Below are 27,823 nucleotides of genomic sequence, written 5' to 3'. Positions count from 1 at the left end.
CCACAGGCATTGCTTGTGTCTCACTCCTCCTAATATACGAGACAAAGTAACACTGTAACCAGAATTTTTTTCAAAACACTTTGAAATTAAGAAGTTTTGTAAGGAGGAACATTTTGTGTCCATGGATGTAACTATATTTTATTTACAGCTTGGCATTTCTTGGACTTCATTCCAGGACTATTAACGCCCTCCAGCTAAATGATGCAGTCAGAATAGTTTAATGACTTATCAATCCCCATCTAGATATTTTGAGGATCTTGTCTTACTTATTATTACACGGAAAATTTGCAAGACATTCCTTGCCCTCTTCACAGCTCATTTTTCAGTCACATTCACTGCAGCAGAGTAAAAATTGTTGATCTATTATTTTTCTAACTAAGCTCTAAAAGTATTAACTTGAGTAGGACCAAAACCTGTCTCTTGAAATGATTATTCTCTTTTAAAGTAATTTCTAAGCCCATTATCTGACACTACAGCAATCTCCATATGCTTTTGCTTTCTGCTTGACCTTTCCCTTTTGGCTGCAATGAATTCAAGACCCTGTTGGAGATTCAAATGCTCAAAGAGATTTCTAAAATGTTTGGACTTGGAATGACTCTGTGAGCACCTTCAAAAGACCAATGTGTGATCCCCTTATACATGATTATGGGTATATATCAAGGAAATATTACCACCCTAGCAGCTCATCCCTGTATATGCTTAAAAATATCACTAGAAAATTATGTCTCTATTCTAACTATATAGAGAATCATGAATTGATTTTGTCTACCTAAATGATCACCAGTCATTGAGGGATGGATTCAATACCCATTGAAGTCAATGGAAGGACTCCTTATTGGCTTCAGTGGGCATTATATCAGGCCCTTTAAATATGAAAAGGGTGTGTAAGTCCCAAAATGAAATAGCTGCAAGAATGAAAAAAATATTTTTAAACTTTCAAAAAGAAGGTGTGATAAATAAAGGCTGAAATAAAGGAGTTCTGTGCTATTTCGTTTGGGGTTTCTGACATAGATATGCCATCTACCATGGCATCTTTGGAACCTACCAGCAGTGCCTGTATCTGTATGTCCTATGCACTTCAGGGCTAATTTATACACGTTAAAGAAACAGTATAATCAGCTGCAGTCATCATTTTCTAATTATTTTTATACTTAATTTCCCCCTCCTTTTAATTAGTATTTTACACAATCCCCCACCTAAAACTGACTGGGAAAGGGCATTTCTAGAGGCTTGGTTGTAAGCAAAGCATGCAGGAGACCCATGAGACTCTTGTCTCTCATTGCCTAGGCTATGCTGCCCTGGTGCATTGTTTACATAATACTCTTGAGTCTCAGGGGAGTTTGGGTGATGATTTTTTTATCCAATAGTTCCGGAGCATTCGTACTTAAAGGCCATGCAACTGGATGGAGGGTTAAAGCAAGATGTCTTTGCAGATGTCTACAGTAAGGAGAAAAGTTTCAGCTGAATATAAATAATCACAGAATCACAGAACCATAGAACTGGAAGGGACCTCAAGAGGTCATCCAGCCCAGTCCCCTGCACTCGTGGCAGGACTAAGTATTATCTACACCATCCCTGACAGGTGTTTGTCCAACCTACTCTTAAAATTTTCCAATGACGGGGATTCCACAACCTCCCTAGGCAATTTATTTGAGTGTTTAACCACCCTGACAGTTAGGAAGTTTTTCCTAATGTCTAACCGGAACTGCCATTGCTGCAATTTAAGCCCATTGCTTCTTGTCCTATCCTCAGAGATTAAGAAAAACATTTTTTCTTCCTCTTCCTTGTACCAACCTTTTACATACTTTAAAAATGTTATGTCCCTTCTCAGTCTTCTCTTTTCCAGACTAAACAAACCCAATTTTTTCAATCTTCCCTCACAGGTCATGTTTTCTAGACCTTTAATCATTTTTGTCGCTCTTCTCTGGACTATCTCCAATTTGTCCACATCCTTCCTGAAATGTGGCACCCAGAACTGGACACAACACTCCAGTTGAGGCCTAATCAGCGCGGAGTAGAGCGGAAGAATTACTTCTCGTGTCTTGCTTACAACACTCCTGCTAATATATCTCAGAAGGATGTTCACTTTTTTTGCAAGTGTTTCACTGTTGACTCAGAGAATCTTGTTTGAAGTGTGTGTGTGTGTGTGAGTGTGTAAGAGAGAGAGAGAGAGAGAGAGAGAGAGAGAGAGATTTTATTTTTAAAAGAATACAAATCTTGATAACTTAGATACATTTATGCTTTTATTTGTGTGAGTGCTTTAAACATTATGAGGTATATGTACTTTGCCAGGATAAATATCCTTTGAGCCAAGAGCTCATTGAGGGTGGAGTTCTGGATGCAGCAGAACATGCATATTTGTGTTCATTTAACATGTGTTATACATGTTCTTGGTGAGAGAGGAGAAGAAACAGACAGCTAGAACTGCTAAATTTTTTTTTTTGGAAGATAAGAAAAAATAAAAACTATATTTCACCAGTCAGGCAGATTGTGCTGGAGAGCTTTTCTGAGCTCATATCTAAAGATAATACAATAACGGTGAAATTCACATTCACATTACAAGCATGCACAAAGCTTATAAAATTGGGGATGCAAGGTCCAGGGAAAAGAATTCCATGGCCCCCACTCTGCAAACAGGCAGTGGGATGCCAGTCCAATCCTTCTGTCACCATCATTTCAGCCTATGGGAATAGTGGCTGCAGAACCTCTAATTCCTGGTCACTAGATCCATGCAAGTGTGGCTACCCAGTTCTATTGCCAGTAGCCCTTTTCCACCCTTGCATATTCAGAGACACCCTTCCATTTTGTGCAGGCCCCATTGCAGTGTCCCATTCCCATCTGCATTGCCACACCATAGATATATCATGTTGTGACTGGTCTTGCACTAGGCCCACCGTGGGGTAAATTTCACCGTACTGATTGCTGGCAGCGCTTAAGGCTAAAACCAGCATCACCCCTGCAGCCACACCAGCCATTCGGTCAATGGGAGTTTTAGTTGTGTAAAGAAGGGTGGCTCAGGCCCCTTAATATGTATTCTTCTTGTGCAATTTTTGGAAGTCAAGTAAGTTTTATTCCAAATACGTGTAATGAAAACTTCAGGTAAGACATGGCTTTGTGAGTGCACAAATTCTGCGACAGGCCTCTTCCAACCTGGTTGTTTTTTACCAGTATAATCTTCAAGTGCAATCTAACTGCATGTTTTCACAAAACTGTTGTACACCTTTCACACTGTAATCCAGCAAAGGCTGAAGAGAGATGTTCCCTTTTGAGGAAGATAATTCTTGGAAAGTCACAAAGAAATAAGTACCATGCTTTAGAATCCAGATACACATTACTAAGTTGGCTGGAAGGAAGTTCTTGAGTACTATTTTAAAAAAAGAGATAGAGAGACAGACAAAGCAAGAAACAATCCCTGGTAGCTGAAGGATTGCTTGGGGCTGATTCTTAGAATGATTTCTTTCTGGACTTCAGTGAGAAGGTGCATGCACCATTTTGCAGTGAAAACTGATCTGCAAAATACTAGACCGTAATATCATGGTGAAGAGGATCTCCCTATAAATTCAGCGCTAAGATCGTTTGTTGAAAGTATATTACTTTCAACTATATTCATTAATAATTGCACAATGGGATGAAAATAAGATCCCAGATGTTTCCTGTCACACTGTGCTAAACAACATGCTAATAGTTGTTGGCTGAAGTTACTAACAAGATTTACTGACCCAAGAGATTTAAACAGATCATGGTGAAAGTCTAAATTACTTCTTTATAACTAACACACAACATATATCTGGGTATGGTATGCTAATTTTGATGGGGAGGGGGGGTCTATATTTTTAACATTTATTTTAGACCAAGGAAAACTATAACTGAAGAGTGTTTTTGTTTCATTTGGTTTTTTGTCCCTAAAGACTTGTCTGTTCTTTTATTGACGTGAGTCGCCTACCTAGGACCCACCAAAGCTGTGTCTCCTCTATATCCTTAAGAGATGTTTAAAATTGCAATTCTTCATCCCTCAGGAGGGCTTTAGTCTGTTGGATGGGATAGCTCTGTTTTATTTGGTGTTGTGTTAGGTTTTCTTCAGCCATGAGAAAGCCTTTTTTCTTGTTCATTTTGATGAGCTGATTTAATCCAGCAACCCCCAGGAAAGGTTTTACAGGTTTTAATACAAGTTGTCACACTGATTTTTTGTTTACTCAAGTATGTGGATGGCATATGCAGTTTGAAATTCTACATTAATCATCTTTGATGTCAACAGAAGCAATTAAAAGCTGTATTTGCCACAGAGAGATAAAGTAACCTTTGGTTGGCCACACAAGTTAGGAAAAACGTAAGAGCTGAACCATCCCCACACACTCCAACATGAAATATAGGAAATGCTGAACTGCGTGGCATAAAATGATGTATTGTCATAATGAGTCAAGACAAATCTCACAGGAGATAGACATTTCGTTTGGCTGTGTATGTGAATTATCCAAAACTAAGCCCTTCATCCTTCCAAACCCAGCAACTCTTCTTCTACCCCATGGGACTGCCCACCTCCAACAGGCGACATTTAGCTCTTCAGTATCTAAGTATTATTATTACAATGCAGCCCCAATTCGCAAAATCCTGGATATGTGAAACTCACGATTAATCAAAGTTTGGCCACCTCCTCCCTGGCTGCAGTGACTGATTCTCTGCTCCTGCAGGGAACAAGCTCTGAGGGAAACAAAGCTGCTGTGCCGTGGAGCTGCTAAGATTCTCAGTTGGCCTTGGGAAGGAAGCCTGCCAACTCTCTACAATCAGAGGAACCCAATTATCCAGAAGCCCAATTTCATTAAGGTTTCAGGTGTCCTCCGACTCCAAAAAGATCTTAATAATTCTGGGGTCGATTGCAGAGGACCATCCCAAATTACTTGTCTTGGACCTCCAAATTCTGGGCTACCCAAGGCACTTTTTGACCCAGAGCCAGACCTGATTCACAGTGTACTAGAATACAAACTTTCTTTCCTATTTGGTTCACATACTCTCCTATTACAGGGATAGGAGGTTGGAGTTACTACCCTCACTGTGAAATGCATGCTGACATGTGGTTCCTACAGATTTAAAGACATACAACAATTTCATTTGACTACACTATTCTTAAGTTTTCATTAGTAATAAGCATTAAAAATTGCATAAATTCAATTCAACTGAAAATCGTAGAGCAATATCAGCCACTCATGTTCTTTTGTCAAATATGCACCATGTTGTTCTATGATAGTAAAATACATTCAGCTACAGAACCTACCCTGCTCTCACAATTTCAATAAAGCATAAGGTGGTGGCATAGCCAACCTTTGTGTTTTTCTCTCTTTAGCTAGTAAGCCATTTGAGAGTCCAAAACATCTTTTGCCTTGCTGTTTTACTAACCCTTAAGGGCCACCAGTTATGCTGTGCTGCTCAATGCACAATCTAAGCTTTCTGCTCTAAATCAGTTTCTTTCAACTTGCATCCAAGAGACCTTATTACTTCAGCGGCTTGTATTTCAATATCTTTCTGTTCTTACCCCAGATCCCCCACCTGGAAAATCCTCTGTTTGTAGTTAAGCACTAAAGGTCTATATAATTCATAACTGCAAAGGAAGAGAAGCTAGGCAAAACTTTAAAAAACAGCAGGCTGCATATGACAAGAACAGCATTCTTGAGATTACATGAGCTGGATAGGAATAAAAGCTTTCACTGTCAACACCACAGAATAACAAGGAATGCTGTGGTTAACAAACTCCCTCCTCTGTCCGCCCCATCCAGTAGGGGGCCTCCACTGTCTCTGTTGGAATGTTCATGATCCCCAATTCCTTAACCCCTCATCCAAAGGACTCTCACTGCTGGTGGAGGACTGTTCCCATTCAGCTCACATCCATGTTGTTCCGCAAACTGGCTAGAGAAGTCACTGTTACGTGTCACGTGTCTGAAGACAATGGAGAAGTCAACCCAGGTGGAGTGAGCAGACAGCCAGACTCATCTGAAAGCTAATACGTTGGATAAATACCAAGGCAGGTGGAGAAGTCAATGCCTTGAGGACTGGCAGTGGCATCACACTCCCAACCAGCACCAAAACAAAAGACAGTACTGAAACCAGGGCTGGTACTGATTCTGTAGATGTGGTCTGTGCCACAGTCATAGTTGGCACCGAAGACGGTAACTGTGCTGATGGGCATCTTGGTACCCACAAGGAGGCTGACCTTGAGAGCCCACTCTGACTCTTAGGCAGTGCCGAAGATGGTGCAGACAATTGAGGCAAGTCTGCAATTACTCCAAGTGGCACAGAGGACAGAGCAGAAGAAGGCCTGACACGGTGAATGCTCCTGAATAACTGATGAGTCAGGAACAGAGAGGAAAAGCCTGTCCAATGCTGCCTGGTATGCCAATGGCATGGAACCATTCGGGAACAATGTCATCAGTACCAGACTCAATGGGCGTCACACAGATGGTACTGGAGTCAACACTACAGTGTCCTACTGATGCCACCTTAGTACCAGAGAGTGGGTAGATGGCCCAGCTTCATCCCACATGCCAGAAGACTCATGGTGTCAGTCTGCTTTCCTCTTGAAAGAGGAGGATGAATCTCTGAGCTCTGAAGTGGCTGCAGTCAGTTTTCTGAGACCTTCTTTTTTAAAGGATCCAAGGAAGGAGAACAATTTATCTTCCTCCGGGGAGAGGTATCAGAGTTGGGGAGAGGAACATTGGCCTGTTTTGGTTCCAAAGTTGCCTGAGCGGGCAACTGATCCATAGAGGTCCCCAGTGCCGAACTGGGCCTCATGGCCTGCTCCGTAAGGTGCTGCTTGAGGTGTAAGTCTCTCACCACCTGAACATATGCAGATGGTTCACCTTTCTTTAGTGCTCCCTTTTGTCAGGCACAACAAACACCACAACTGGGAATCACTACTGAGGACAGCAACCCATGCAATGGAAAATGTTCAAACTGTGGTGATGGCATCATACCAGGATAACTATCGATCGTAACTGACCTCTACTAACTAAAACTAAGGGCACTACTATACTATCTAACTATTAACTATACACAACAAAATTCCAGACTGAAATAGAGAAGCACAAGGTAGAATACCACACACAACGCTACAATCTAGTCACGGGCAGTGAGAAGGAACCAAGGAGGGTTGGGGAGTGCTGCCCTTAAATAGCTAGGGGAGGGGCTACGGGGCCACCCCCCACAGGTACTGCTAAGCTTTGGTGCACTGGGCACATGCACTGGGCACATGCACCACTTGAAGAACCAATATTTCAGAATGCTGCATAATAGCATTGTCCGTGAACAAATATATTAAGTTGGCATGGCAACCGAATGCGGTAAATATCCAGCAGTCATAAAATTAAGCAAGTCAGAATAATAAACATTAAACATGAAAAATTCAATAAATGCTATTGAGTCACAGCTCTCAATTATCACTCCTGTTTTCATTTTGTACTTTGGAATAAAATGAAGCAGCTTTGTTTTGCTAAACAGATTTCACTCCAAATACCTCCAACACAACCCTAACTCATCTAATTTCCCTCTGTCTTTATTTTAATCAATTTGAGAAAATGGAAATTAAAGGCTTGGAAATCTGTACTGGCACTCACCCTCACTCCCCTCAATAACATTCATGAATTGTACATAATTGATTTTCTGTCTGAACAGCATCTCTCTCCTTTAAGGCTCTTTTTGTGACATGACTGATGCTTTTACCCTTGAGGATGATTGCTATGGTTTAAACATCTTCAGTGTTGTACAATAGCAGCTGTACTACAGTGCTCATGTACCTGTGAGCATAAGGTGAATTTTATAATTTTTTCTTCCTCCTTCATGGGGTACAAACTTCACCCAATGTCTTTCCCACATCAAAATTTAAAATCTTTGGTAGTCCTTTCAAAATGAAAAAGTAAACAGGGGAGCAACATTCTGAAATGGTTTCTGAGGTAGGGTTCCTATGGGAGAACTTCTCAGAGGTCTGTCTATTATAAGCTTTTTGTATATTTTGCAGTGTGGCGGTTGCTTAAAATTTTTTTTTTTAAGTCGTCCAGATATTCAAGCCAGAATGTGACTGGGATATCTACCACAGATGTTTACATAGGCCCCAATTCAGCAAAACACTTAAGCACATGCTTAAGTCCACCCATATTTAGCAAAGCATTTAAGCATGTGCTTAACTTGAAGCATATGCTTAATTCCCATTGAAGTCAATGGGATTTGAGCATGTGCTTACATCCCTTGCTGAACTGAAGTCATATAAACAATATAGGGATGGCTGCAATGACGACTCAGATTTTATAACTTCTATAAAGGTGGCAGCTTGATATGAAGCCGTACGATTCAAGAAACAGAATAGCCCTCCAGTAAAGTGAAGGATGCAGATCTTCCCATTGGAGAGCTTGAACGTGTAGGACAATGTTGAAACTACGCATTTATCAAAGACAATTAAATGCTGCAACAAAGAGCAGACAATATCGGAAACTAATCTAAAATCAGAAGTCTACATATTACTGGGAAGCAAGAAACCTTAGAGCCCTGTTTTCGGAAATGGCTCTAGTTATTTCCTACATTGTGATGCCTCCTGGATTTCCCAGGAACTTCTCTGGGGTTGTTTTAATGGTCCAGGCACTCCTATAAGGAAACCTCGTCTCTCCAATATTCTGAGTCATTAGTTGCCTGCCAGGAATAAAATTTTAAAATGTCTCAAGTGGTTGGGAAGCTTATATTTGGAATAAATGTTCAATATTTCAACATAACAAAAGGTTAGGCATGAGGTGCACCAAGGTTCCACACAAGAATTAGTGTTACTTGATGGAAAATGGGGTGAAGAACAAATTTACAGATGATGCAAAATGCGTCTGACGAAGTGGGTATTCACCCACGAAAGCTTATGCTCCAATACATCTGTTAGTCTTAAAGGTGCCACAGGACTCTCTGCTGCAAAATTTAGGTTAGTCAAGATTTAAAGAAGACTGAAAAGCTTTCAAGGGATTTAATAAAAGTAGAGGAATGACCAACACGTCAGCAGGTGAGACTCAATATTGAGAAATGCAAGGTAATATACACCAGAAAGAATAAACCGAAACATTCAGCCACATTGTTGAGTTCTAAATTAAATGTAACCATTTAGGAAAAAGACAAAGACAGTGCATGACAACTTCTGTTCAGTATGCCGTGGTGGTCAAATACGCAAACAAAATGTTATGGTGCACAAAGACTAGGCCAGAAAACAAGATGGAAAATATTATAGTACTTTATACAAATCAATAGCTTACCCTCAACTGGGATATTGCATTCAGTTCTAGTTGCATTCAGTCCTAGTTGCCTCTGCAACCGTAATCATCTTTTTATAGCTTTTTTGTGTGGAATGTGTGTGTAAATATTGTATCTGTCTTGACCAATTTAATAAGGAACAGGTTAATTCTTTGTAAGGAACAAAGGGTAAGCTTAGTAAATTCGTCAATCACTTCTGGAGACTGTAGAGCTATAAGGATGTCCCTACAGAAATAAGACAAACATGGAGCACTAAAATGCCACCCAACAAGCCATAACAAGAACCAGCTTTTTGTTTTTAATTAAAAGCACAACAAAATATTTTTTTCATGTCTCATTCACTTATTTGTTGTTGTTATAGAATCAAAACACAGAATTTTTCCTTTTAATGAAAAGCAGAAGCAGTTTAACCCCCACCCCCTTCCTCCTATTATTTTTTTAAAGGAGACGTAAAAGCCCAGAAAACTGTCCTTTGTAATGGTGCCAAGCAAATTTCAATCCTTTATGCAATGCGGTATCGAGGCAACAATATTTGGTAAGTGTAGGAAGAAAGTTCCAAGTAAGTGCCTTGAATATCTCAACCGCCTGATCCAAGGCTGTCTACCATTATTGCCCCTTCTCTGAACATGTCTATGGGTAGTCTGGCCAAGGAACAACAATGACAAATATATCAGAGATCCATTTTACCATTGAGTTTCTGGAGAGAGAGACTAAATTAAAAAATTAAAAGGAATGACTCAAAAAACCTTGTAAGATGAGCAACCTTGCAAGACTGAACTCATTCAACAAAGCCTCAATTGTTGATTAACTCACTGGGGCTAAGAATCAGCATCTTCCAATGCTAACATATTAACAAATTGCAGAAGCAGCTTTGGACTTGACGGTGCAAAAATCAATGGGAATTTGGCTTCTACCTCAGGTCTGAAAATGGGACTTTAAATCCTATGTCACTTCAGACATTTCTGAACATTACCCAATGCTTAGAAAAACAAGTACAATTTTGGGGAACTCTTTTACAGGAAAGATATAAGAGAATTAGAAAAGGAATGGAAATTTAGTGGACATTACTGAGGTGTAAAGTAGAAGATAAACACTGAAGGTGAATGCCATAAAAACTGCTAGAAAGGTATACTGAAACTAAGAAAGGAATGGGTATTAAGGAAGTTCCTAAGAAACTTTTTATTCAAGAGGATGTGTGTGGAATGAACTAACAAAGGCACCAACAGAAACTGCAACTATTAAGATATTAATATGTTAAAAATGAGTTTAAACACATACTGGAAGGAAAAAACAGCTTAGGGTAGAAAACTAGGCTAACAGTTTGACACATCTAGAGGAGATGCTTGAAAACACTATTTAATAGTTGGAGAGGGACCTAGGACTCAAGAAAGCTGGGTTCTGTTCCAGTCTCTGCCACTCTCACTATACCACCGTGATCAAGTCACCATATGTCTGTGTCTCAATGGGCCAGCCCCCATTTGTAAATAGGACAATAATACTTGCTAATTGTTATGAATTTTTGGAAATACTCTGATGATGATTATCCCGAAATGTTACTATACGAGGAAGTACAGATACGGGAACAGACAGAATGGAGCCATGAGCACTTTGGCACCAAATCAGGATCTGAAACACTGCACAAGTGTTTACAAGTCAGTACAGAAAAAGTAATAGAGACAAGGGGAGATTCTACAAACTCATCTCTCCTTACATCAGGTCAGTATTCTTTGTGTGAGCGCATGATCAAAGACAGGGATATGTGGATTTGTGCAAGCTCTACTACTTCTGTACTTTCCTGCATATTTCAATTTACAACATGGTTCTAATGCAGGCACATCACTTTGCATTTCAGTGATAATTTCATGTAACAATTCTGATAACAATATTAGATTAATTTTCCCAATCTGTACATTATAAATAGTGAGCTTTGCGATGGAGCAGATTGAGGAAAAATGAACATTAGGAATTTCTGATTTCACTGACCATGTCCGGAATAATCTTAGCAGTGCTAATCATATGGAATCATTTATGTACAATACTCTAACACAATGAATGCATAAGATCTACAATAAACATTATTTTTATCCCAAGTGTTGTCAAATTATAGCTCTCTTAACAGAAGTCATGAAATAACAGGTTATAGTAATACCAGAAACCTCCATTCAAAACAATATTGTTGCCTAAAAAGCATAATTTAACAGCTAAAATAGTTGAAATACCATCTTGAAACAAAGAGCATTGGATAAGTATTTGCCCCTGGGGTTCAGACAGTTTAATTCTCTTTTATTAACAAAAACAAAAAAGAAAGCTAGCTGAAAGTATGGTAGGAGAAGATTTGCTTTTCTCTTGAAGCAAGATATTATTGTCAAATGTAGAGTCTGTTTGCCCAAGGAAAGAAATCTAGTCGGACAGTACTGTTTACCTGTTCCTGTGTCTCCAACTCCTTGTGCTGCAGCTTCTTTTCTGTAGACCGTACCTGATTGCAATAATTTTCCATTTCATCTTGTAAAGCCTGAAACAATATCAATCCATGCAAAACACAGGTTAAAAATTAGAAGATGGAAGGGAAAAAAAACCCATATAATTGCGTTCAGTTGGTAGCAAAAGTCATGGGTATTGTATACTCTTTAATCTTCGTTTTCAACAATATCAAGAGAGCCACTGACAAACTTATTCTGACACCCCGACTCTCACTTAGCACCTTACTACACAGGTAGTTCCGCTGATTACAACAGGACTACCAATGTAGGTGTAAGGGTAGCAGAACTGAGCTCTCTCATCTATTTACAAGTATTGCTAATGTTCATAAAGTTCCCCTTACTCTTTTTATTTGTACAACCTGTGTTTTGTTTGGAATCATTTCATGGTGCACCAGTACTTTGACTTAAGGGGGAAAAAAAATCTGCTCTCTCAGGAACCATGTCCTGATCTGCAGTGGAAATGGACTCAATGTTATCTAAACTGTAAGCTCCTTGAGGTAAGGCTTTACCTGCTAGTAAAGCACCTAGCACATATATATACAAATCCAATAAATAATGATTGCTAATAACAATGCTAATTTAACTGATCTTTGTCTTGCTCTTAAATCACAATTTTTAATAAAATCAGATGAGACACAATTATTTGGTTTGTTATTATTTATTTGTATTGCTGGACCTCAGGACCCAACTCTCAGGCCAAGGCTCCAAAGTGCTAGATGATGTAAGAACACACACAAGACAGTTCATGTCCCAAGGAGGTTATAATTGAAATATGATAATTCCAACAACTAAACAATTAACAACAAGATTTGTTAACGTTATCATCAAATGTTTTAATGCACACTGAATATTCACTTACTAAAGCTTAATTATAGGCCCCTGTTTGAACCTGGGCATTGGTACCTCAAGAGTTGACTTGAAGCAAGGTGCACAATGCTTATGCTAGAGAGACACCATCACAGAGGTGGTGATGGTAGCAAGAGAAGTATTTAGGGTTATCTGTAGAAGACTAGGAAATGGGAACACAGCTAGTGTATCAGCTAGAAAGTACAGAGCAGGGTCAGGACTGTCTCTGAAAATGGAAATTTAGATCTGATGATACTTAATAAATATAATTATAATGACTTTTAAAAATCTAAACAGCATGGACATGCTACTCTAAACTCTGCTGTAAAAGACAGATCATCAAACTTGTGTTCCCTTAATGCATTTTGCAGAGCATGTGGTATGGTATCACATGCTACTCAATGTGGAATACCCATAAATAAATTGGAATAATTAAAGGTACTTGCAGTACCAAAGATTTAACAGAAAAAAACTCTCTTTTCCACAGCACTGAAATACTGTAGTCTCAAATCATTTACAGGATAAAATTGCTATGCAGATAAGATAAGAGGACTACTTATGATAGATCTTGCACATTGTTTTGAAGTGATGCCAGGCGTTAACTTTAAAGTATTAAAGCTATAAAACCATTACATATTCTGATGCCAAAAAGTTTAATGGACTTTAAGCCTGCCCAGTGGCTTTTACACTATCATTTTTGCTAGATAATGTTGAAAACCAGTCTTTGCAGCCAATCTTCTGTGCTCAACACGTCTTGGAGTTCAATACATTTGTATTAATAGCCTGAAAAAAATTATTCATGTAATGTGTGTTTTGTTTTTGTATTTCTGATATGGCATTTTAAAAATAGAACTATAACTTATGATTCAAAAACCCAAATAATTATGTCATACTATTACATGAATTTGTAAAAAGAATGGGGTCTTTTCATGTACTAGAAAATCAACTGAGACAGGCCATGGACCCAATGAACTAAATGAGTTTTGTTATTGATTTCAATGGGATTGAGCATATAGAGAAATTGGTTTCCCTTTTTACTAAAATCAGGAATGTCCAATAGCCATATTTGTATTAGCTGTCTGAGATCCTACAGGATCCACCTTCTACTACCATTTTCAATTGAGCAACTAATATCATCCATCTAGTATGTCATGGTGAAAAAGAGAATTAGGGAATTGTTTGTACACTGGAAGGGATCCTCAGTTATGCTGATACCACCCACTAACCACATTTATTTCCTTCACTCAAAGCTGCCAACCTGCCTCTAACTGGAAAGTTTCATTCATTTGCTTGGTTTCTGTGGTGTAAAAGAGCACATGTGTGTATACGGTTTTATTTTATTTTCGTCTTTGAGAAAAAACAACAACTTTCATTGGATTCCACTAGGAAAGTCCGAAGCAAGTAAATACATCCACCAAGACCGTACTGATAATAAACACAGCAACAACTTGGCACCACTGAAGAGAACTTGTAAAGCACCATCTCATCCATCAATTTCCCCCTTTTGTCTTTGTTGTTATTTTTTTAAAGCACACAAATATATTGTGCAGAGGGCATACAGTGAAAAGTACATGACAATCTGAGGATATGTGGGTTTAACTATCATACATTTGCTTCTTAAAATGTTGTAAATTCTATTCTATTACAGATCTAATTACCATTATACAATTATCCAAAATAGAATATATTGTGTGAGTTTATAGACCATTACCATTCTACCCATGGAATACCGATGCCTACGTTTAATGACTGATGGGATAGATAACACAGGATAGTGTAAAAATAAAAAAATCCAGCCTTAAGTTTTGAATCACAAAGGCAGTTTCCATTTTTTCCAAATGGAAAACAAAAACGTAAACAATTAAGATGTGTCTGGACATACAAAGTTTGCTGCAAACTCGGGTGTGACTCTACCCCACACTAGCCTGCCACGTACTAACTGTCCATGTGGACTCTGTTGACATGCGTTAACAGTTTGTTAATCAGTTAAACTGTTCAAGGTACAAAATTCATCCCCTTCTCAGCTTTTCTGAGTTAGCTTACATCACTGCTGTAAAGACAGTATTTTTTCAGTTACACTGGCTTTCAAATGCCATGTAAACATGTTTGCTGTTGAAAGTCTACACCATACCTGACCTTGGAAGTGCTTTGTGTTGGCCTGAGAACAAAGAAATGAAATGTTTTGCTTTCCAGCCCAGATATCCTACACTTTGAAAAGCACTTAAAAATGTAAATGAGATAATAAAGCTCTACTGCAACAATGTGGGTGAACTACAGCTGCGGAAAACGGCACATTCGTTAGATTTATTGATAAAAATGGGAAAAAACAAACATTTTACATTGCAAATGTTTTTGAGTTTTAATTAGCTGTTCATAAGATGCAAAGAACACATTAAATTGATAGTCATGTGCCTGATGGAAGAGAGGAGGGACTGTTTTGTGGTTATGGTGCTGATCTAGGACTCAGAAGATCTGGGTTTAATTCCTGGCCCTGCGACAGGCTTCCTTTATTAGTTCAGGCAAGTCACTCAGGCAAGTCACTGTAGCTCAGTTCTCCTCCAGCTGTGAAATGGGGATATTAACACTGCTTTCGCTAATATCTGTGAGACACTCAGATATGATGGGGATATTAGCGGATAGATGGAATGTGTGAACAGATTTTTTTTTAAACTTGTAAACCATATAGTTTTGACTTGGAGTCACAGACATAAATATGGAACGGCATGATGCCAGTTCTACAAAGGCACTTTTCAGACAGAAACACACAGTGAGGCATTAGTTACAAGATCTAGTTGGAAGAAAAAAAACCCAAAAAAGACCTGGAAGGATCAAATGAACAAGCATACAATGGTGATACAAGAAGGATTTTTTTTCATTTTTAATACATGAAAAAATGTTCTGCTTGTACTTTAACTACTGTAGAGGAAAGAGTTAAAGAGAAAAAACCGTGCATAAAAATACAGTCTTGGAAGAATTGAACAGGCAGAAACCAAAACTGTTTTGACCTATTTTTGCTTAATGCGAAGTATTTAACTATTGTATTTTCTTCAGAAACCTTCAACGAAAATTATTTCCTCCTTTATGTAAGTTACTGAGCACAAAGGCCTTGTTCTTGCTCCAACTAAAGTCAATGGCAAAACTCCCAATGATTTCAGTGGTACAGAATTGGCCACAGTGAACATGGTATGCTGTTCCTCCTCTTCAATATAATTAGCTGAATAAATAAGAAGAGAGGCTTGTAGGGAAGGGGAAGTCTTTTAAAATGTTCTCCATGCAAGACCTGACGGTATTCTACTCTTGAAGAGCAGGGTGTTAAACTCGAAAGTCATTGTTCATCAAGATCAGATTAAGCCTGGTAGGGGCATATTCTCTTTTTGATACACATGCATAACTCTTATTGGTTGTAATAGCAGCTATGCATACACATCAAGAAGAGAACAGACCTCAGTTCTTATGATCAATGTAGAGTAATACTAATAATAGGGGTAATAGTTCTTTTCATCTTCAAAGGGCTTCACATACATTACTCAATTAATATAATTAGTTAATGAAAGATGCAGTAATAAAAGCTACTGTAATTACCTACTGTTGTCTTAATTATCTATCAATGCCCATAGAAGAGTGCTTCTTAATTATCTATCAATGCCCACAGAAGAGTGCTTCTACTTTACACCCTCAAAATCTGTGCCAACAATAATTCTGGAGTACAGGTGTCCTTCTGCATCTCTCTTTAATTCAGATTAAAATCATTTATGGCTTTTCTCTCCACTAACATGTGAAGAAAAGCCTAACTCGGGAAGGTTGAGGAAAATCTATACAAACATGAACAAAAACGACACAGCATTTTGTTCCAGAACTACAAGTGCACTTGTAAACTATCTAAAACCGTGACAAAACAGCAATGACCCAACCTTGAGCCCTGACATCTGTATATGGAGTGGTAGGTCAAGAACAGTCTAAAGATCACACAGGCAAGAATTCATCTTCTAAGTTGGGTGGTTGCTCTATTTATAGAGGCAACTGCAGCTCCTAGTTGAAAAATAGGTCAAGTTTATCATCAAAAGTAACCTCGGGTACTCTCCAACTAAACGTGTGCCCCATCTCTCCTTTGAAGTAATTGTGCTCTGATTAAATAAAGTTATGTGGTCCTCTGGCTGATATTACATTAAAGCGGGTTCTCAGTCTTCATTGCACCACGACCCCTTTCTGACAACAAAAATGACTACGTGACCCCGGGAGGGGAGAGTGAAGCCTGAGCCTGATTCGGGCTTCAGCTTTGGCCCTGAGCGATGAGGCTCAGGCTTTGGTTTCAGCCCCGGGCCCAGGCACATCTAACGCCAGTCCTGGCGACCCCATTAAAATGGGGTCATGATCCACTTTGGGGTCCTGACCCAAAGTTTGAGAACTGTGGCACTAAAGGTGGCTGGGCTTATTAGTATTAAAAAACAAACTTGGGAAAATGTCATTACAGAGACCACTGCTGTGCTCCTTGAGTCACAAAAGTACAGTATTTTTATTAAAAGGACAAGGATTGAGATTTGGGTCAAATTTTCTGCTGGTTCAAAATTGATGCAGCTCCATTGATTTCAATAGAGTTTTGCCCATTTACACCACCAAAGAATTTGGACCTTGGTTTTTTTCCCCCCTATTGTTCTGCATTCCAGTGCATAATCATTTCAAAACCTCTGTGCTCAATTTCTCTCTTGTTTTTGGTGTAAAGGAAAGGAAATCTTATGGTTTTAACCTAATACATATGTATGCTGTTCACATATGGCAAAATTCCTTTCTGGTGGGAACTTTCTAGCTGTTGTTGCAACACACCATATATCCAAGAAATTCTGCTTTGATGTTGAACTATTGCTACACTACTCATTAGGCTACTGATTCAATATGAAAGGGAACATTTCTGTGGTCTATGTCAAAACAATAGCTTTGTTTTCACAAACAACGCTTTCCCCTCAGCCTATATCCAGTGGTCAATATTACTGCAACTGACAAAGAAAAAAATTCATATTATTATTCTGCTCCGAAAATAGTTGGTGGGTTTAATCACTCAAGTTATTCTTACAGGCCCAGATTTTTAAAAGTATTTAGGCTTTGTGGCGCTCAGCGTTGCACTGCCTAATTGAGTTAGAAATCTAAATCCCTTTTGAAAATGAGATTTAGACCCCTACATCACTTACGTGTTGCAGCAACACCTAAATACCTTTAAGAATCTGAGCCACAGTCTATAAATATAATTGGAATTATTTTTATGTCTATACGGATAGCTCTGATGATTTATTAAAATTAAAACACCTGAAACAGTATTTTACATTTATATAACACCTTCCTTCCATGGTTCTCTCAGCCTTTTATGAGCAATTAAGCCTCATCACCAATGTAAGATAGATAAGGATTATATACCCTTTACAGATGGGGAACTGAGGCATAGGGAGTAACTGACTTCCCTGGGTCCTGCAAGACAGTGGCAGAGCTGTGAATAGACTCCAGGAATCCTGATATCTAATCTCTTGTGCAAGCTAATAACTAATACTGCTTCTCAATGTTCAGACAGCAATCACACCCTGGAATGAAAACACAAGTGTTAACCAGTTAATCTATCTTTTTCAAAAATATGCGCCCCACGGTGTTATATATATCTAAAAGAACTCCAACGTATTTTCCTCATTCTCTGCTACCACCATGAAAAACAAGTTTCGTTGGTCAACAATTAGACAGATTTTCAAAAGATTCTGGATTCAGCAGCTCCCACTGAGACCAATGGCTAGATTCTGAGCAAATTTGAAAATCTGGCCACTTTGCTGATGTGCCTACATGGGAGCTGAGAGCTCTTGGAAATCTGGCCTTAGCTGTGACTCTTGAATGCTTTTTAAAACTAGGCCAAAGCTCTTTTCTGAGCTTGTCAATACTGCTTCTTACATTTACCAGTAGGAACTGCTGTTGCGTAACGCAAGATTCCTCCCCCTCCACTTGATCATACCACTAGTGTGCGGGCGGGGGGGGGGGAATAAAAAGAGCATTGGAGTGAACAGTTTACTACTAGGTCACCAAACCACCCATGAAAGAGAGAGATTGTTTACTCTAAGTTTTCTTGAATATCATAGGATCTAAGACCACCCTGTTTTTAAGTTTCAAGACTTGTATACAAGTCATAGAAAGGAGGAGAAGGGATGTATCAACAATACACTATATACTTTGGCTCTTGTGCAGCTCAGTCCATCCATCAAATTTCATCTGGGAATCCAAAGTGGTGTCTTCCAGAGTACTCTGAATACTCTCGATCAAGATTTTCAACACTGTTGGTTCTAATACTGCAAACTCATGTACCACCGTGTTCTTTCCGTTGGATCCTGGTTTGTGTATTTTCAGCATTTTCTGGAAACGTTTTGGTTTTGCTGGCCCAACTTTTTAGTCCCTGTTTCAGCAAGGTACTTAAGCATGAACCTAATTGTAAGCATGCAGGCAGTTCCAGTGAAGTCAACAGGACCACTGATACACTTAAAGTTAGGCATCTGCTTTAAGCACCTTGCTAAACTGGGGTCTTAGAGCTTTCCACGCTCAAGGGAATCCATTTGGAACGTACAGGGTGAAATAAGGTAAGATAAGTCCTGGAAAGGTATGAACTCAAAACAGTAACATAAAACACAAGATTTTTTGAGGTGGCAGTGGTGGTGGTGGGGAATGACAGGGAGATTCAAAGAGCAATAATAAACTGGCTTTCACATGTCCTTCTCACTGACCTACAAAAACAACAAACAGTGGTATTATCATATGAAAACACTGTTTTGTCTAGTACCAGAACACATTCGAGTTGTCATGATTAAGATATTCAGAATGCTTGTCAGCGATCAGACTCCAGTTACTGCAGTATTTCTACAGGACTATCTTGCGTGTAGGCTTTAAAGCAAGTCTTTCCCAAGCTGCATTAGGATCATGGTCAAGAGTACTCTGGGAGAGTTTGGAGGTCAGAGGTCACAAAGGAAAGTCAACTACTTAATTTCTTTTCTGCTTTCACTTTGAGGGATGTAGGGGGAAAACACACGGTATTTCATATATTCTAGATAAAATGGATCTTTTAAACCCAAAGATACCATGACATCCTTAGCATACACGTATGAAGAAAAAGTTCAAAACTTCCAATTTAAACCACTTAGAATGAGAGGATTTACCAAGATTCTGTCTAATGTTCAGCTGACGCATTGTCAGAAAGATTTATCACACAACCTTTTGAAGTTTCTTAGCTTCCCTCTAGTTATTAAAGCTTGAATTGCAGAGTTCGTTATTAACCTTAGAGCACACATGCAAAGGTATTTTTAAAGTCAGGCTTTCAGTTTGATTTCAGGACTATTAAGCAAAATAAAAATGTCCCAATCAAGCTAAATGCCTAATAAACTATTTTTATGCTGAACGTGCATAAAGGTTATGTCTGACTGATCCGCTAGATAATTTTTTTTTTCATTAAATCATATAAGTAAAGGAAGCTGCAAGGAGTCTGTCGTTTTCATAGAAGGTTTTTTGTGAAGCCCCAAAGTTAATTTTAAGCTTTTGGTATATGTCAACCTATGCCAGAAGTATATCTAGAATGTAGCATCATTGAATATATATCAGTGGAAGATTACTATTGAGAATGTTCGTTAATAAGTAACACTATCATGAGCTGTTTCAGCACATGTTGGATTTCTCCTAATATAATTCCAAAAGAGCAAATATCAGGCTCCTATCAATACTGCCAGCAATGGTTCTGAGGTGCTCCTGCCTTATGATAAAGCCGATTTATATACCACTTGCTAAACAATTCAGTCTTTAGACAGTGAAACCTGATCTTGCAATATATTGAAGACCCTCAACTTCCATAGATTATAATGGAAGATTTTGGTACTTAGCAGTTTACAGATGGCAATCAGCATGTTGCACTGCCCGCAAAGTTCTTTACAGCCTTCTTTTAAAAAAGTATCCTCTGCTGTAGATTCATGAAGCCCTGATGTTTCAGACATTTTCAGGAAGCATCTTCTGATGTTTTGCTCCTTTTCTAGTCAATATTAAATGTTCAGGAATTTCTAATCAATAGGCTCATTTACTTCTTTGTACGTATAAAATTAAAAGGTGGTACTATGCGGGGCAGATTACTGAACTACCAATTACTCCTTTCAGGAATGCTTGCATTCTCCCCGTAGCAGTAGGAGCAGTATTTGTTGGATAAAACAACACTAAGTTCTACTGCAAACACAAAAAGATGAAGGAAGGTGCTTAATAATGTCTTTACACCTTTCAAAGTAACCTTAATCAACTACATTAAATTGCAAAGCAAACGGCTGCTTTTTGAACTGAACAAGAGCTAGCTTGAATCAACTGAGCCTGCTCATTCAATATATGCTCTGGGATGTGAAAGGCAGCAAAGTAATACCTTTTCAAAATTACATCTTTAAGCCAAACCTGCAATGGTTCTTGGCAGTGTAGGATATACAGTAGTTTAACTCAAATTCTTTTCTTCAAAGTCTTTAATGAGACCCAGCCCTATTACATTTGCAACCACACTTGGTAATGCAATTGCTCCTATTTAAATAAATGGGTGGAAATAGAGCATTCTGAAGTTTAATTTTTTTTAAATCAGGTTGAGGTGAAACTCATTTACTTAAAAAGAAAAAGAAAAAATGAAAAAGGTAAAAAGGCGGCTCTCTGCAGCTGGTCAAATAGATTACCATACTCTAATCTTATTAGCCTGAGGAAAAAGAAAACAGTTTTTCAATACTTTAGAGAGCATTGGCCGTCAATTTTTTTTTTAAAGACATACTAACATATTGATTGGAAGTAAGCTTGTCCCCAAATGTGTCTGATCTAGTTAGTAACACAAAGTTATGGCAGAGATGATTGTCAGCATAAATTATACGTGCAAGTACATCTGCATTTCAAAATCCTTCTTTTGGATTTATATAAAAAAAATTAAATGAAGGGAAAAAAATCTACAATAGATTTTTTACATTTCTTTCCCAGTATTTTAGCAATATAGAATATCTGGTGCAAAATAGAATAAAATAAACAAAGAACAAACCCCCATGAAACTGTTAATTTTAAAAGTCCATCTTTACCTGGCTTACATCCTAAATATAATTGTGCACAAAATCCAAATTTCTTGCATAATTCTTTTTTTGAAATTTGCAACAGCAATGCCAAAAGTACATTCCATTTCTTGACCCTAAGCTATCCTTTTTGGCTGAGGTTATTAAGAAGGTTGTAGCAAAGCAAATTTGGTGTCACTGGAGTCCTAATAATGTTTTAAAAGTCTTTGTTGATCTGGCTCTGAGCTGCACAAAAGCTGCACTAGTTTCATTAGTTGATCTTCTCCTAGTGATGGACAAAACTCTGTGTCTTTGCTTATTTGTTTAGATCCGTCAGCAGCTTCTGATACCATTGACCACACAGCTTTGCTGACTTCCTTGTAGACCTTGACTGGACTTGACAGGACATCTCTTCAGTGATTTGTTCTTTCCTTTTAAAGAGTTTCCACAAGGTGGCAATGAGGCAATTGAGCAATTGCCTAAAGGCTTTCTTATGTGAGGTTGTGCAAGGACCTTTTCACTCAAGTGTCATTCACTATATATGTAAGGGGAGGTGAGATGGGCAGCAATGTCATCCATATGCAGAGACATGGCTCAGACTACTTTATCACTGAACTAAGATGTGGGGTGATCTATTTGCTGTGCCACTGCCTGGCTGAGATAAGGACTTGCTGTCATCCAACTTAGAGCAGATGGAAATGATACTGGCAGGATGAAGGGAGCACTTTGAAGGCATGGTGGAAATGGTGTCTTTTCACATTATTGATGTGATTCAGACTCCTTTAGTCCAAGAGATCTGCTGTCTGCACGTGTTTCTGTGTCCCCAGCTGGCGGCCAAAACCACCTTTTTAATTTGTGTCTATTGTGACCATTTCTTTCTGATATGCACCTTCTTCCAGGTATCTGAGATCAAGTTTAACTGCTTTTATTGCCACTGTCTTTTCCACTTATATGCACTGCCAACCAGCTAAGACAATGTCATTATTTTTCTATTAGAGACTGATTTATCAATACTTGTACAGTGGTCCTAGAAAAGACTCTACTCCAGCTACTACAAACTGCTCTGCTATGGCAGTGAATTCTGAGGGTAGGTAGCCTATCTACATGCTCATCACAAATATATCTGCCTCATCTTCTGAATCCCTCCATGTCACATCATCTAATGACAGACAGTAAATGCAGTTTAATTTTTAAAGGAATTACTTTTAAGACAGATAGATAGACAGATAGACACACAGACAGACAGATGGCACAGTGAATGGAGAAGGTGTCAACCTTCATCAAAGGACAAAGAAGATTAGGGTATAGATACTGGGAACGAGAGTTAAGAGTAGGATAGATGTGTTTGTTGTGGGATGAAGGAGACCTGTGGACAGTAATCTATGAAAGAGGATGGATTTATAGCAGCTCAGATGAAAAAAGAATTGAGAAGAGGAAAAGCGTATTTGGGTACAATAAACTGTATCCTGAGCTAATAAAGGCCTTGACATTTATCTGCTGTAAGCACCCCAGACCTCTAAATGTATTTAGCCTCTGATGTGTTGATTATCTCCTAAAAAAGAAACACATTCAAGTTACCATCTAAGATTCTGAAAATGAGAAAAAAAAATTCCAAGCCAATGTCTGCACAAATGTTTGACTGGAATGTTTTCAGGCAGGTAGAAAATGTTGCAGAGGTTAGAATTTTTGAACAATGTTGGATCAATGCTAAGTGAATTACTGCCAAACCTACTTAGCATATCTTAAGCAAAACAGGCCCTCTTAATTTTCTCTTACTTTTTCTAGATGTATAGTACCGAATATCTTGGAGATAGAGTTGATATTTTTTAAATGCAAAAGCATTAAGAACAACAGACCAGGTCAAGTGCTAAAGCCCCACCAGTTTTTCATTTGTACAGTTACATTTTATAGGCAACCTTTTAAAGAAACAGAAGGCAAAACTGCAACTACAGAAGCCAATAAAGTTTCAGATTATTAGAGACGTGTGCTGGCAAAGCTGAACTCACAACAGGGCCAAACTCCACTTGCAAATGTGAATTTTATAGCATCCAGGAAGGAGAGGTGGTTTGGGTAGAGGGCAACAGGAATGGCAAAACAGTATATAAAATAAATGGAAGAAAACACTTAAAGTGAAGAACATTAAGACTGACAACTCAGACCGCACTATAATCTCTGCGCACCCATCTCCTTCTGTTTTCCGGTGTCTTTTTCTGGTTTGCAAGCATTACACTGCTGTGGGTAAAGGCTATATGGGTATTCTGGTAGAACTGAGGAAACACATAATATCAAGGGTGAGCTGATTATGGCTGCTTGGCAAATAGCAGTGGTCAAGGGTGTTACCAGGTATGCAGACAATTAGAACCCGCTGATATGATTCAGATTATTACATAGCCTCTTTTAATTGCTGCTTTTACTCTGGTGAATTGCAACTGCTAAACTGTAAAGGATATGAATTATATTAACTTTAGAAACAAAAATATAAGGAATCTAAATATAAAACTGTCTTTTTTTTTTTTTTAAGGCTAAAGAAAACCATTACATTTCCCAGCTTTTCCTGCAAACCATCTCATAAAGGTTGGACTGTTCCACAGTGTGCAAAGGTTCCAACAGGTGTCTCACATTTGGTGATCTGAATTTTTACTTTACAAGTTCATTCAGCTTCTCCCTTACCTGTTAAGAAGCATCCAATGAACTTACTTTTCATATTTAATTTTCTCTCATTTGTATTTCTATCTGCTCTTCAACATATTATCTTGGACGTAAACACTAGGCCAGATAGTGCCTGGTGTCTCTTGGCACAGAATCAATGGGGGCAGTCAATTCTGGGGTATCCTCCTCCCCTCAGCAGGGACATGTCCCTTCATGGGACTCTGCAGGGATGAAAACTGCATGTGGAGAGGGGGTGGAGACAGGGTGAGGCTGGGGCTGGAAGTGGAGTGGGCCCGTTGGCAAATATGTTGACAAAATAATAGTGCTCCAGACTGTAATACTTCTCCCATGGCCCCAATCCACACAGCTGAAGATCGACCCACACCCCCTTTAATGGAGGCTCCCAGTGACAACTGTGGCCAGGAGAGACCCTGACAGCAGAGCTCAGGAGACCTGCTGGGTCCTGGGGCAGAATGACTAGCCATTTGGTAGGAGGGAAAATCCTCTGTTTCCCCATCACCATTTCCATGGAATAATTTGTGACAAACTCCAGGTGGGTTTCCGTGCTAAGTTCTCCTCGTAGATCTCTTTCAGTGGGTGTTTCCACAGGAAAGGATGAACTTGGCCTCTGACAGGCCACTGAGGTCCCCATTCCAAACACAGTGGAAGTTACCGATGGCTCAGCACTGCTCAGGACAGGGCCCAAACAATATTATTTATTAAATATTATAAATTAACTACTACCTTTATTATTTTGCATATGGTGTATACCAGTACTGTATGAACACATTACAGATCATCTCCTGGGCATCAAAAGGGAACCAGGCCCCTTTTTCTTGTCAAAATATCTGTATTATTTAAAGTATCTCATAGGGGTCTACTTCTGTTTTGGCCTCTAGTGATATTTTGGCTAATTTATGTAGAATAAATATCCACTAATGGACCAATCAAACTTCTTCCCTTGATGATGAAGGCAGATTGGGACTGACTGATAATGCAATGTTATTACCTTAGTCCCTGGACATTTTCTAGGCAGCTGAACTGCTTCATTCAGTTTCATTCTCAAACCACAGTAATTGGTTTAGATATAAATTATCTGTGGGGCTAATAATAATGTTCACCTAAAATGAGCCGGTTCTTCCAGGAGAAGTTTGGCTCAGTAAAACAGTTCCTAGCTGATTATGGAAACTGTAGAATGCTTGCTGATAGAGGGAAAATAGAGTGCATTTATAACACTGATAGGAAATGTCAGCTGCGGGGGAGAGTATTTGTAAGTTTCTGCTTTATACATATTTTCAAGATGAAAATGCCACTTTTACTGAGCATGAAACCATGAGAAAATCAATGCCAGAACTTGCAATTTTTTAAAGTGGTGCTAATTAGAAAGATATTTGTAAAATCAAACCTTTAGACTCCATACATTTGTATCTTTTGATGTCTGACTTAGCTGCTGCTTCATGCCACTCAAGTCTTACTAAGAAAAGCAGAAGCTGGGTCCCCCGCTAGTCTGTCGGGGGAGTTTACCATCTGATCTACGGGATACAAAGATAAAAGTCCTTGCATACTTTTTTCCTTGCAAGTACTGTACTATAATTTGGAAAGTGCCTTTATTCTAAACTCCACTCACGTGAGAAAGTGGCAGATATATGGCAGCTAAGGCTGCTCTCTTTTAGTATTTCCTTGTAACTAATCCTCTAATGCTAAGGGAACTGTATGTATTTCCATTTTGTATGGAAAACAGAGCTATATTTATAAAAATAAAGGCAGCGCCTTCCAGGAATGACAAGACAGTGATAGCGTCACTCACTCAGTGGTATCAGAAATGCAACAGTTCCCCTACATATACTTAAAAAAAAAAAAAGGAAATTAGCATAATAAACAATAAATATTCATGTTAATAAGGATCATTCTAGTCTCTTATGTATTTATCATTTCAGGAAGAATGGTTTGTTCTCTTTTGTCATGCTTTTTGTTTTTTAGTAAGCTATGACTACATTCACGAGAACTTTGCGTGCACAGAAAAGCCTGCTGTAATACTAGCTTTGGTGTTTCCTGCCCCTTCATACTAGATCTATTTGAGGTTCAGAATCTTAAGCAGAACTATCGTGCCAGCAAAAAATGCTAAAAGGGAATCTGAATATTCCTAAAGTCAATAAAAGCTTCAGCAAGACACTTTTCATATATGAAGTTGAAGTCCTAGGTGACCCTCCCCTGCTGATATCCATTCATCAGATACCATCATGATTAGTCAACAAAGAATCACAGCTTATATTATTATGAAAAATTTTGCAAATAATTTGTTACACAAAATAACATTGTAAATCATGCATATGTGTTGCATGTCTGTTTCTCTTTTGGAATTCTCCAGTGTAATATGGTATTGGTTCATCTCACCCTTAGGCGGGGACAGTTTGTATAAAAAAAAAGTATCGAAATATATGTTGATAACTAAACCTGGCCCCTATGTTAATTTGCCAAAACCTGTAACCTGTGTTATTGTGCCAAGCTTTAAAATGTACCTATGGCGTAATAAATGTTTGTGACCTTATGGAAAGCTTGCTTTGAAGAAGTTTATTTGCTTCAGCGACCTTTTGCTGGTGAGTATAAGGTTCATGCATATTGTGTTTCCACCTACACTGCTGGAAGAGCCTCCAAGTCGAGGCAGTTCCAGAAGAGAGAAGGAAGAAGGCAGGATTCCAGAAAGTCATTGGAAATGGAATAAAGAACAACCCTTGGAAAGTCAACAGAGTGCTATGCACAGACTGTTTTACAGGTACCTTGTGTTTTGAGAACATTAGATACTTTATCTTTTTTTTTTTTAAGCAAAGTCACAGATTTCTGAGCAAGAGTTCTTCCTCTCAGTACCTATCCCTGACACAAAGGCTGCCTGAAACATGGTTTCTGGGTTTCCCCCCAATTCTTTCTTTCCAAACCTAGCATTCTCCCCACCATGTGTCCCCCAATGCTCTGTGGGAGAGCAGATCTTCTCTGAAATGCAGGGAACAGACAATGGTCCATTCTATTATTTTCCCGAGTGGCAGCTTTTAAGAAACTTATTTCCTTATATCGCAATTTTTAAAACACCTTTTTTCTACCCTTCTTTACCGGTTCATTGGTTAAAGTGCATACATTTATCTCAAGCGTATTGTTTTAGTTAGAAGCCATACGATGACTTTTTATTCACACACTGCTAATAGCTTAGGGCCAAAGGCACTCCAATGGTTACACTAAAGATAAGTTTGGCCCACAATATTGAAATTTTATGGTTTTAGTTACTAAAAGCACTGACCTTCTGGGTTCTTTTACCTTTCTTTTCCCATTCTTCCATTGTGCAATTAGTGTATGCTAAGCCATTAACTAAAACTGCAACACTAGCTAGGCAGAATTATGTATTTATAGATCTTTTTCTTATCTTTCATAATCTTTGCACTGGTAGATAGAATTTTGGGTCTTCCCTTCCCAGAACTGGCAATGAATGAAGAGAACTTAATGTCATGCATTAGTAAAAGCAAGACATTGAAGAAG

The 27,823-nt window shown here is 38.6% G+C and overlaps 1 protein-coding gene across 6 annotated transcripts in view; it reads right to left on the bottom strand.

The window, feature by feature from the left end:
* CEP112 (centrosomal protein 112) overlaps positions 1–27,823 on the bottom strand; it is a 270,371-nt gene that overhangs the window by 6,644 nt on the left and 235,904 nt on the right. For all 6 annotated transcript variants that reach the window (XM_039502349.1, XM_039502348.1, XM_039502352.1 and 3 more), the window contains one exon: positions 11,687–11,776. In XM_039502349.1, the coding sequence (XP_039358283.1) occupies positions 11,687–11,776 (90 nt within the window). The remainder of the gene's footprint in view (positions 1–11,686; positions 11,777–27,823) is intronic.

Source organism: Mauremys reevesii, linkage group 15 (assembly GCF_016161935.1).
Source record: "Mauremys reevesii isolate NIE-2019 linkage group 15, ASM1616193v1, whole genome shotgun sequence".
NCBI lineage: Eukaryota > Metazoa > Chordata > Testudines > Geoemydidae > Mauremys > Mauremys reevesii.
This window is presented reverse-complemented; position numbering and strand designations above follow the sequence as displayed.